Source organism: Echeneis naucrates, chromosome 13 (genome assembly GCF_900963305.1).
Source record: "Echeneis naucrates chromosome 13, fEcheNa1.1, whole genome shotgun sequence".
Lineage (NCBI taxonomy): Eukaryota > Metazoa > Chordata > Actinopteri > Carangiformes > Echeneidae > Echeneis > Echeneis naucrates.
The window spans coordinates 18,217,241-18,228,933 of NC_042523.1; the positions used below are offsets into that span (position 1 = coordinate 18,217,241).

The following is an 11,693-nucleotide window of genomic DNA, read 5'->3' on the forward strand; positions in this document are numbered from 1 at the left end:
TAAACCTATTTGCAAATATTGTCTGGTTACAGTCACTGATTTGCATGTCAGTTCCTGGCAGCACATAAATATGTTAGTGTGTGGGGGGGGGGAAATCCCCAAATTCAGGTACAGGAACTGTATAAACACAACAATATCAAAACCTTGCCACTGATATTACCCTTGTGTTTCATCAGATGGGTGCATTCCGTTTCAACCGGCAACAATAAAGCACAATATCAGCAAATAAAAATACACCCTTATTTTTAAGCTCCAAGCTGCATCGATGAATGAGCTGCTTTGGAAATGTTCCCATGACTGCTTTGGGCTCTGGTTGCCGGTTCTCCTGCGTCCAATCAGCAGCCAGCCAGAGCTTCAAAAGGCGTTTCCTTTGGTGTGTCTGTGGACGTGAAGGCCCCTTCGAGGGAGGAGAAGTTTGAAGAGGAACCGCGGGCATCCCTTTCTCCGCTCAGTGCAGGAGGCAGCACACACAAACAGACCTTTCTTGTATTTGAAGGTCAAGCTGAAGACAAGTTTTAAGTGTTTTTGTTTTTTCTTGGGAGATTTTCTTTATTTTTTTTTTTCTCAGCTGGAGAAGTGAATTGCCGGTAACCCGGTTGATGATTATTACCAGCGGGCAGCCGTGCATGCTGTCCGGGAAGAAGTTCACAGAAACACCGGGGGGGGAAACTTTTGCAGCAAAGCAAAACAAAACCTTCCCAGGAAGAAAAAACAAACAAACAAACAAAAAAAGGTGAAAAAACTTACACAAGGAAGTCAAAGTCACCTTTTGCAACCTCGCAGGAGTTTTGCAACCTTTTTTTTTTTTTTTTTTTGTGTAACTAGAAATGGTTGGCAGGTTGAACTTGCCAAATGTCTGTGAAGGGGATCCGCTGGACATGAGCTGCAGGGCTGATAGAGGACTTGACAGCCCGGACTCCGGGTTGCCCCCCAGCCCGAGCCCGAGCGCCTGGCTGCTGCCTGGGGGAGCGGAGAAAGCCGGGGGAGTGAGCCCGGTGTGTGAAGACGAGGGACGGGGCTCCCTGGTAGGTAGCGCGGCTTTCTCATTATATCCTGAGCTCTTTAAAGCAACATATGCATTCTGTGGAGCTGGAGGGGGGGGGGGGCACAAACTGCAGCTGAATGCCAGGACATTTCGTAACTTTGCAGTTTGATATGGCATATTAGTGAGAATTTACATGCTCGGGAGTGTCAGTGTTTCCACAAACGCACGCGTAAAGGTTACAGTTTAGTTCATCCTGCAGTTGCCAGATTGCTTTGCAGTTGTATAAATTATGCACATTGGAAATTAAGTTCTTGCAAATCACCGCGCTTTGACGCTTTACGCGACTCTTTGGGCCCTTTTTTTGTGTCTAATAAACCAAAGGCTCGGGACTTTTGCTGCATGTTTTGGCTGTCTGGAGAAAGTGGGTCACTATATCGCAAAACTGGGCCAAGAAGAACTCGCAGCAGTGACTCTGCATGTGGTGACTGTGGTTGATTTGTGCACCGCAGGTTCTACCCACCGGTCCTTTGCCACAGCTACACCCATTGTCATTTGGGGAAGGCATAGCACTTGATCCACTGCCGCCAAAGGAAATAAGGTAAGTTGGTTTTTATATAACCTTCTCTGCAATATGAGAATTTTTTTTTTTTTTGTTATTTTGTTTGTTAGGCTTTTTTTTTTTTTTGTTTTGTTTATTTTTTTTTTTTAGGTCAGTCAAGAAATGGCAGACTATGAGGACAGGGCTAGATTTAGTATTTTTGTGTTAATGCGCCAAAGCTGCTGTTTACATGAGTAAACAGCAGAAGAATGGACACGAACAGACTTTGTGTTGTAGTCCAATGTTAACTAATGGTGTTGGGGTGCAGACCAGTTCCATACATAGTCTAGTACCAAATTAAACAAATTCCTATCCCCCCCACTCCACAGATACACCTCATCTGTGCACTACAACTCAGATCGCCACTTTATCCAGGATGTGGCCCTGCAGCCGTGGGGCCAGGGCCTTGAACACTGCAGGCAAACTATCATGGCCGTGTCCGACAGCACCTGGCGCCACTACAAAACGCAGCTGGAGTTTCAGCCCCGCCATCGGCCACAACGTTTCAAGAGCACCACCATCATTTACCCCAAGAAAACCAGCGCCGTTTTCGCCACGGAGCTGAGTTATGATTGTCACAGGCTATCCAAGCGCTTCCTCTCCAGTGTGGAGCTGGACGCAACTGGCCACAGAAAACTACCTCAGTGAGGCGGGTGGGGAGGTGGGAGTCATTCCCTGTGGCCCCTAAATTTTGGCTCCATTAAGGCTGGCTGCCTTTGACCTGCTGTGTTGTCTTTTTACAGTTGTGTAGCCTGTTACTCTTTTTCAACACCTTTCTTAAGCTGTGGACAGAAAACATCTGTGCTGTGATGCTGCAGATGGCAGAAATATAGTGTGTGTGAGTGTGTGTATGTCTATTCCTGCCAAAGAGAGAAACTCTTCATGGCACAGATTTTTAATTCAGTATTTGATATGCAAGGACACAATCGTTTTTTTATTGACTGTAAAACTGAGTTGGATGGACTTACTTGCCTTCTCATGTCACACCAAGTTGGTCAAGCATGTAGATCGATAAGTTTTAAAGTTGAATGAGGCGTGCCTGAGTTCATGGACTCTGAAGAGAACCTACTAGAACTGCTAACATAAGATAGAGTTCAAAAGGACTAGTATGTAAGTGAGAGGGAAGTCAAAAGAGGGGCTGGAGTTTTGGTGCATGCTTTTAAATCACTAACTTATCTGCACTGTGCGAAGGATGTGGTGAAAATACTTAACACGTGTTTTTGTTTCCTCACAGGGTATTGTGAATTTCTGCACAACATAGCACAGGCTGAGCTCTTCCCAATCTTTTTTTTTTTTTTTTTTTTTCCTCCAAGCTGTTTATGGGTGCGGTTCATAATATATCACGGGAATTGTTGGTAGAGTTTTTTTTTTTTTTTTTTTTTTTTTTGGTTCTTTGTGATATGTGAGCTTAAACAAATTAAGTAGGTAGTATAGATGGATTGCAAGTGCATAGTTAACGATGGATTGTATTTTTGATCACTCATTGGCTTACCAGTGAAAATTACCAGCTGCATTCCACTCCTATCATTTTTTTTTTTGGCCTGAGTTAGATTGAAATTGTATTTATTTTATTGAAGTTTTAAGAAGTAAGATTTTTATCAGCTGATTAACGGGTTTCAACAGTCATGGTAAGGGATATATTTGTGATTCTCTTTATACCTTATTGATGTATCTGTTTGCTTCATTTTGATATTAGTCACTTATTCAGTGAAAGTTTGAAATAAAGTGTTGATCGGGTCATTATTGTGTCTTTGACAAGGTAACAAATTTCTTGCTTCTCTGAACAGGGAGAAGGGATGTTTCTTTTTTTTTTTTTTTTTTTTCGTCTAATTTAAAAAAAGCAACTGCCTATAAATGCAAAAGCTATTTATACTGCTTACCCAGTATAATAGAACCTCATCAAATCCCTCTTAAACAGCTAAACTCTGATATACTTTGGGGAACATTTTCCCCCTTAAACTCACAAAAGGAGAGACACTATATGTAATTGTGCTGCTTCCCTGCCCTCTTGTGGTCCTGAAGGAAAACTTTTTTTTTTTTTTGGTAAACTGTGGATGATCAAGATGCAAGATGTAATTCCCCACATCGCACACTCAGTGAAGGCCATATGTAAAGCTCTGGTCTTATCTTTCTTAGTCTGATTTGCCTCAGGATGTATACGATGACTGCAGCAATTAGTTCTCATTCCACCAGCTCATTGTTGATTGAGTATTTCTGCCGAGGGAGCTTCCTGACCCTGTCCAGGGTGCACGCTGCCCTCGACCAGTACGAGCAGGGATTGGCTCCAGAATGACCTGATGAGCAGAATTCAGTGGATAACATCCTACACCACTGCATCAATATATTTCACTTTTTCTTTTGAAAACGCTTTAGATGACCCATGACTTGGGCTTGACCTTTTGTAATTCCAGCCCTGGATTGTTGGACGAGTTCTTTTTCAAACTCAGTCTAATATTAAACAGAAGAAAGCAAAGGCAGCTTAGTATTGAAGATAAATGTTGTTTAGCTTTTATCATTTCATAACTCTATATTTCCATCTATTCTGTTTTAGCTAATATGTATGCAAAGAATAAACGTGCATGCCTCATTGCACCTCACACATCATACATTTTTTTTTTATCTGGAATTGTATGCATGACAAGTCACCTTAAGGCAGGTAATTTTTCTTCCAAAAATATTTCAGATTTTATTTTGGGGTTGTCATTAGTGATCATAATGCCCTTCAGTCAGACGATATGAAGGATAAAGTCGCCTGGTGCCACCCAAGTGATTTTACAGATAAAACAGTTTTTCCTTACAGAACCTGAAGGCAACATTAGACGTGACGTAACGAATCACTGCGAAATCGATCTTTTTTTTTTTTTTTTTTTTTTTTTTTCAAAGAGGGGAAAAAAGCATTTCTATGGAGAACACGAACTATTTAAACTTAACGTGAGGTTTTTGTAAAAACGAAAAATAAAAATAAAGTAATAATAATAAAAAAAAATTCTGATCACGTGACGTACAGTGGCACAAACACGCCTCTTGTTTTTCCCGCATGGCGGACTCAACCGTCTTCGTGTGTCGTCTCCGAAAGTAAATCCATCAACCTCCGAGTGTCGGTATGTGACCGTGTCGGATCGCTCGGCTGCCTTTGTCTCTGAAATAAGTGAAATAAGCGTCAGCCGACAGAAGCCACTTTTAAAAGTCCGTCTGTAGCATCGAGACCGTTATCTTGTTATGCTAGCTGGCTAACAGTCCCCGTAATGAAGACCTGGAACCGTAACTCCAACATTATGGACATGTTTGAAGAGGGCAAAGTCCTGAAAATATGTGCCCCAATGGTTCGTTATTCAAAGTAAGTGGAGCCCACCTTTCCTCTAGACCTCCGAGAAACACTTGGAAGGACGTCTAACTTGAAACATCTGTCTTGTTTCATCGCATGCTCTGCTCCTGCATTATTATTATTATTATTATTTATTTTTTAATTCCTCCCAGACTGGCGTTCAGGTCCTTGGTGAGGAAATACAGCTGTGACATCTGCTTCACCCCGATGATAGTGGCTGCTGACTTTATGCGATCTGTCAAAGCCAGAGACAGCGAATTCACCACCAACGAGCGTGAGCATGTTCACCCACAAATAGCCACGTTTCCAGATGATCCAAGTGTCTTCATTCAGAGCTCTGCAACTGCTGCCATGTTTTCATTTGGCTTCCACCTCCCTCCTCAGATGATCGGCCCCTGATAGTGCAGTTTGCTGCCCATGATGCCCAAACCCTGGCTGATGCAGCCTGTGTGGTGGCACCTTTCTCAGACGGAGTTGACCTCAACTGTGGCTGTCCCCAGAGGTGAATCACACGACAGAAGGCCTCAATAAACTCTTTGCTCCCTTTTTATGACATTGTTATGTCAAGCATACAAATACACAGATATGTTGTACAGAAAGTTTTTTTTTTTTCTCTCTCTCTCTCTCTCTGTGTTGTTCAATTAGTTTTGTTGTTGTGCGTTTAGATGGGCGATGTCGGCTGGGTATGGCGCATGCCTCATCAACAAACCTGAGCTTGTGAAAGACATGGTCAGACATGTCAGAAACCAAGTGGACAATCCCAACTATGCTGCATCCATCAAAATTAGGTAAAAAAATATACATTTTATATATAATAAATTTTATTCTTTTTAGTTATTTTTTTCTATGTGATAGTTATGGTTCTGGAGATTTAACTGATCTTGTACCATTGAAATAAACAACCTTTTCAATATTTTGTTGATCAAAAAATGCGTCCCAACTTTTTTGCATCACCTTTTGCCGACTTATTTTGAGCTACTGACCCCCAGAAAGCTAATCATGGATACATAAAAAAAAAAAAAGAAAAGCCGTCAAATAGGTTTTATTTAGTGGGAATTGCACACAAATGTCTCTTTTAATGCTGAAGGTTGCTGACCCCTGTGTTATCTGATTAGCAAGAACAAGAACAAAGACAAAAAGGCCAAACTAGGCAGTGATTCTCAAACTTTTTCAGTCATTCCTCACTTTGGACAAGGAGGAATTATCCAGCCCCACCTGCCTCCATTGTCCCAACAAGACACTAATGCTGATTCAAATAGAATACACCAAGCTTAAAATTCTCAAATTTAATGAAGTAACATTAAGCAACATAATGTTAAATCTAGCTGCAACTTTTGCAGTCAGTGTCACAAATTATTCATTTAGTTAAGTTATATCTCACACTAACCACACTGCCCTTCTCTCTGAAAGTTTGTTTGTTGTTCCACTGCATGATAACATTCATTCAGTCAGCAGTAATAATATCAGAAATTCTTCTGCAGAATTCATAAGGATTTGAGGCGTACAGTGGATCTTTGCCAGAAGGCTGAATCAGCTGGTGTCTCTTGGATAACCGTACATGGTCGTACAGCAGAAGAACGCCACCAGCCAGTCCATTACGATGCCATAAAGACAATCAAAGACAGCATATCTGTACCTGTCATTGCCAATGGGGACATAAAATATCTCCGTGATGTGGAGTCCACCCACCGGCTTACTGGCGTTGATGGTAGGTTTATATTTGTTGTTTTAAACTAAAATATGGTCTTAAATTAGCTCATTTATCTATTTTTGGCATAGTCTAAATTGACGGCACTTTTAAGTTTCTTGTTTGTTTGAATTTGCCTATTAGGTGTGATGTCTGCACGGGGTTTGCTTGCTAATCCTGCAATGTTTGCTGGCTATGAGGATACGCCTTTGAAATGCATATGGGACTGGGTGGACATTTCTATTGAGCAAGGCACTCCATTCACCTGCTTCCACCACCATCTTATCTACATGCTGGAGAGAGTGAGCTCCCAGCCTGAAAGGAAAGTGTTCAATTCTCTGTCCAGTACCTCAGCTGTAATCGATTACCTCCAGAACACATACGGATCGGTGCAAGAACTGGGAACATGAGTGCGTTGAAAGGTTCAGTAATGTGATTTTAGAATTTTTTTATTTTTGTGCCAAATAAAATTACAAAGCTGTTGTTCTTTTACTAACGTCTGTCTTCCTGACTGCTCCATTTCATCATCCTTTACTAACTCGTATTGGAGTTCATACTGAGGTTTCAGATGTTTTGGCTTGTGATGGATATTTACCATGTGATCTCAAAATCATCAGATGTGGAAAATATTGAAACTATGAATACATCTTTTATTGAGTCTTTGCTATCAGATAACAGAATTTGCATTTCAAAATTGGCTATTGGCTAAGTCCCAGTTTAGTAGCATGATTTAACTCAACTGACAGTTTATTTAGTACAGTCAGATAAAACTAATGCAACAGCAGTGCAACCGACGCATTAATTCAACAGTGTAATCATTCCGATGTAGTTTCTGGTGTTGCTGAGCTGTTTAATAATAAGCACAGAGGTATTTATTCTGTGATTTAAAAAGCCTTTAGTCATGTAAAAGGGTGTGGACAAAATTATGTAATATGACCAACACAATCCATCAGACCCACAACTTGGCAGCCTGCAAAAAACAAACAAAAAAAACATACAACTGAGTCAACTTTTCAACACATAAGTCAGCTTTGCACTTTAGCATCATGATGCCGTTGTATTGTACTGCGAGTTAGGCCGAGGTGGAACAAACAAACTGCCAAGTGGACGTCTCTAAATACTAAACAACAATTCGATTATTGAATGGAAATTATTTTTTTCTTTAATAAAATACTGAAAGCGGGAAACCAAAGGTAATGCGAATTTGCCTCCAAACTGAAATAAAAAATGTGCGTGCTGTATCCATGTCCAGTCGATTTGGGTATGCAGACAAAAAAGGCAAAAACAGTTTGGGAGATTTAAAGAGGTGATCCACACAGACATTTAGCGATCAACGACGCTTTTCCCGTCCGTGCTGATTGAGCGGGAGCAACGTGACTTTTATTTTGAAAAATAAGGCCGGAAAGCAGGTCTTTGCAGCGCGTGAAACAGGAAACGAAGCCGGAAGTGTAAAGGCATCCGGAATTATTTCATAAGAGGCGAAAAGTTGCACCATCCATCGTTGTCCAAGCAGGCTGTCGGTAAGTGATGTCGGTAGGAAGCTTGATTGCCGACTACTTAGACACATTTTATTTTTTTTAACAACTCACCAAGAAACATTTATAGGGCCCGCTTGGCGCTCTCAGAACGACCCACGTCGGGTTAGTTTTAGCGTGTTTGGTTAAAGTAATGGTTTATGTGAATAGAGCATCCGGTTTAAATGCATGTGTTTCTGTGGGATAAACATAATGCAAATATGTCAAACCAAACACAAACTGTTTATTGTTGCTGATGGCGGCGCAGCAACTGGATTGAGGGGGCTTCCGTAGTATTTTGAGTTTTATTAGACCAACTTCCGACAACTCCCAGCAGAAGACGTTTAGGTTTACGATGAGAGAGCTCTGCTGGGTGGAGAAGGAGCTTAACTCACCTTTTTCTTTATTTTAAACAGGAGCTGTATTGTTGTCCAAGTAGACGAAAGGCCAAACTAGCTTGCTGAACTTGTTTTGAGTCACTCCGTAAGACCACGTGTGTCTCTTTCTGGCTGTCTCAGGAGGCACTCAGCGAAGATGACATTGCAATGGACTGCTGTGGCCCTCTTTCTCTATTTGGAGATAGGCATCCTTGTCATCCTCTGTCTACCCTTCATCTCTGCCAGGAGGTGAGTAACAGTCATTCAGATTTGTACAGTCTACTCAATGTGTATCATTTGTTTGGATCCTAAAGATGCCATATTTCTGTATCTGGGGTTGCAGGTGGCAGAGTGTTTTCAAGCTGAGGATTTGGAACTTCATGGCACCGTTTTGGAACAAAGTTTTTCTCACCATGATCATTGTACTGATCGTTCTCTTCCTCGGTAGGTGCCACATCAGCTATTTCACTATTTTTGGACAACATCTTGTAGATGGCTCACGACTCCTTAGTAGAAAATGTAAAGTAAGATTGTATGAACTGTTTAGCTTTTATGACAGTGAGCTGGGAGGAAGTTTTTAGTCTCATCGCTGGATGCTTTAAAACAATGAAACAATGTCAAATGTTTTAGAGATTGTAAAATCAGTAAGTTATGATATAACCTGAACTGGAATGGAATGGTGATCAATCAGAACCTGTGTCACTGATCTCAGTAGGGAAAATAACAGGGATGTTGCAAGCCAAAACATAGACTGCCCTGTCTACAAAACAACGCTGAAAACTGACTAAAGCCTTTTAGTCAGTTTTCACAGAAAATCTCTATCTTGAAATATCTATGTATGTGGACAGGGCCTTAGTCATATCACTGCAGTCCATAGTATAGCAGACAAAACCTCAAAACCTGAAAGCTTTAGAAAGATGGTACAAAGAAGAAAAGTTGTCAATCTAAATTTAGTGTCTTGTGATATGTTCCTTTTCTTCAGATGCTGTTCGTGAAGTGAGAAAGTATTCGCACAGGGAACTTGGTGCAGATTCCAAGATGCAACCCAACATGTTTGACCATTTGCACATGAAGCTTTTCAGAGCTCAGCGGAACCTCTACATCTCTGGCTTTAGTGTCTTCCTCTGGCTGTAAGTTTTAAAGATTAGATATATATTACTCACAAATTAAAAGAGGTGACCCAGTGCCCCCACATAAAGCTTTCCTCTTATCTCGGTCAATTTTGCAGTGTTATGAAAAGAGTAATCACCTTGATTAACCAGCTGGCATCATTGTCTGGGACTACAGCTGCTCTTCAAACACAGGCTGACAATGCTAACCAGACTGCCAAGAAATACATGGAGGACAATGAGCTGCTGAAAGAGGTAAACTCTGCACTGGTTGGATAACAATTTACAGGTCAACAGGTCTATACAGCTTTCTGCGATGGCTCTAGATGACAACACACACACACACACAAATACAGAAGATTCATGTTCTATGTTTTCATTTCAGGCTCTGAAGGAAGGGAAGGGTGATAAGGCCACAGCAGCGGGCATTGAGTTGTTGAGAAAGGAGGTGGTCAAACTGCAAGAAGAACTGAAAACTGCAGAAAATGGTTAGTATTCATCTACTTGTCCACTTACGCTTGTATTATTTCTACATTCTGACTCCAGAAAAGTTGAAGTTGAAACCACAAACTTTAAAATGTGTCACTTCTAGTTGATGAAGAGGTAGATTCTCTGTGTTGATGTGTGATTGCTTCCTTTTCAGCGCTGAAGAACTCCCAGTCAGAGTCAGAAGTGATGAGGAAGCAGACAGAGGGGCTTACCAGGGAATATGACAGACTGCTGAAAGAACATCAGGAGCTACAGGTAACGCTTAGTCCTGAACACAGCAGGATAATCAAACGCACCATTCACCATTTAGATACTTTTTCAGCAGGTTCTTAATAAAGGGCAGGGGGCTATTTTTGCTAAAACATTGAAAGCAAGATTTGTTAATCTTAAAGAATGACAAATGTGCTCTTAAGTAAAGAAACACACATAGTTGTAGTTTTTGAAGCTAAATGGCTTTATAATGGGATGAAATATTTCTGACAGATATTTTTTTTATCTCTTCAGAATCTTCAAGATTGTGGAAGCAAAAAAGAAGACTAGTTAGTGTTTCATGTTTAAAATCTCAAGTGGTCAAACAGCGTCTTAGCCGAGCCACGCGAGAGCCACAGTAACACACGCTTCACCTTGATCACTGGGTGTCATCAATCATATCACAACACCAGAAGGGTTTCCTCGGATGTAGAGACTGTTTAAGTCAGTAAAGGTTTTAAAGTATAGAGGTGGCTTGAATTGGAAGAGCAATATTTGATGGTTTCCTGTTTTCTTGTTTCTGCCTGGCACAGTGTGACTAAGAGGATTGCTTTCTTAAATGTGTTCTCTATTAGAGAGATTAACTGTGCAAGGTACTTGGAAATAATTCATTGAGTGATGAACTCAGGTTTAATCACAGAGCACTTAAAATGTTAAAGAAATGTGCAACGGGGATGGCTGCTGGTTGTACTATTTGTATTTGTTTCAGTCCGGTGCACAGCGTAGAGTAGAAGATTAGAACAACAACTAATGTGATGTCATACTAAACACTGGCTTCTTTATTTCTGTATGTAGCCGGGGCAACTTCATATGTTAATTTACAGTATGTAAATCCAGTCTGTGCTGGCTGTGCACACGCCATTTGCATGTACATTCATATTTCCACAGAGAGAGATTTTAGCTGATGTGTGGGACTCTTCTTTATAGCGGTAGAGTAATGTTTGGACAGCTAGGTGTGTGTGTGTGTGTGTTTGTTTTTTTCTCTCCTTTTGGTTTTCTTCTTAATATAAATGTTGAAATATTTTAGTCTTAAATTCCTATTCTAGGCCACATAGGATTGTCTGAAACACATTGCACTTGGAGTTGTATAATCTTTCTTATATTTCATTATAGTGATAAAATGACAGCATTGTGAGCAGCTGACTTCAACAGGTCAGTGATGCTGATGAGGTTTTTGCTTGCGTGCCATAGTTAGTTTTAAGGCCACAAAACTGCGCAATGCTTCATGTTTTTTTTTGTTTTTTTTTTACAATCCTGTTGGACAAATCAGAATGAAGTGCCTTGTCAGTGGATGCATTCGATGTTCAATAAAAATCAGTTTCTTTTCCTTGGCCTTGTTTAGAGTCTTAAGAAATGCCCT

At 40.8% G+C, this 11,693-nt stretch overlaps 3 protein-coding genes across 4 annotated transcripts; all 3 read left to right on the forward strand.

Moving 5' to 3' along the window:
• Positions 1-331: 331 nt before the first annotated feature.
• rflnb (refilin B) lies at positions 332-2,897 on the forward strand. The gene is made up of 4 exons (XM_029516820.1): positions 332-733; positions 826-1,025; positions 1,495-1,583; positions 1,913-2,897. Exons 2-4 carry the CDS (start codon positions 828-830, stop codon positions 2,229-2,231), a joined length of 606 nt encoding a protein of 201 aa, XP_029372680.1. The 5' UTR covers positions 332-733; positions 826-827; the 3' UTR covers positions 2,232-2,897.
• A 1,845-nt stretch (positions 2,898-4,742) lies between these two features.
• dus4l (dihydrouridine synthase 4-like (S. cerevisiae)) lies at positions 4,743-7,875 on the forward strand. The gene is made up of 6 exons (XM_029516821.1): positions 4,743-4,920; positions 5,061-5,182; positions 5,293-5,410; positions 5,574-5,696; positions 6,390-6,616; positions 6,740-7,875. The coding sequence occupies exons 1-6, from the start codon at positions 4,829-4,831 to the stop codon at positions 7,003-7,005; spliced, it is 948 nt and encodes a 315-aa protein (XP_029372681.1). The 5' UTR covers positions 4,743-4,828; the 3' UTR covers positions 7,006-7,875.
• Positions 7,876-8,016: 141 nt separating this feature from the next.
• bcap29 (B cell receptor associated protein 29) lies at positions 8,017-11,660 on the forward strand. Of its 2 annotated transcripts, none has more exons than XM_029516818.1 (8): positions 8,017-8,115; positions 8,628-8,735; positions 8,830-8,930; positions 9,469-9,616; positions 9,715-9,850; positions 9,981-10,083; positions 10,239-10,339; positions 10,589-11,660. In XM_029516818.1, the coding sequence occupies exons 2-8, from the start codon at positions 8,644-8,646 to the stop codon at positions 10,622-10,624; spliced, it is 717 nt and encodes a 238-aa protein (XP_029372678.1). In that variant the 5' UTR covers positions 8,017-8,115; positions 8,628-8,643; the 3' UTR covers positions 10,625-11,660. The 2 variants fall into 2 exon arrangements, with proteins under 2 accessions (XP_029372678.1, XP_029372679.1); XM_029516819.1 differs by having other exon boundaries at positions 8,026-8,115; positions 8,526-8,735.
• Positions 11,661-11,693: the final 33 nt, after the last annotated feature.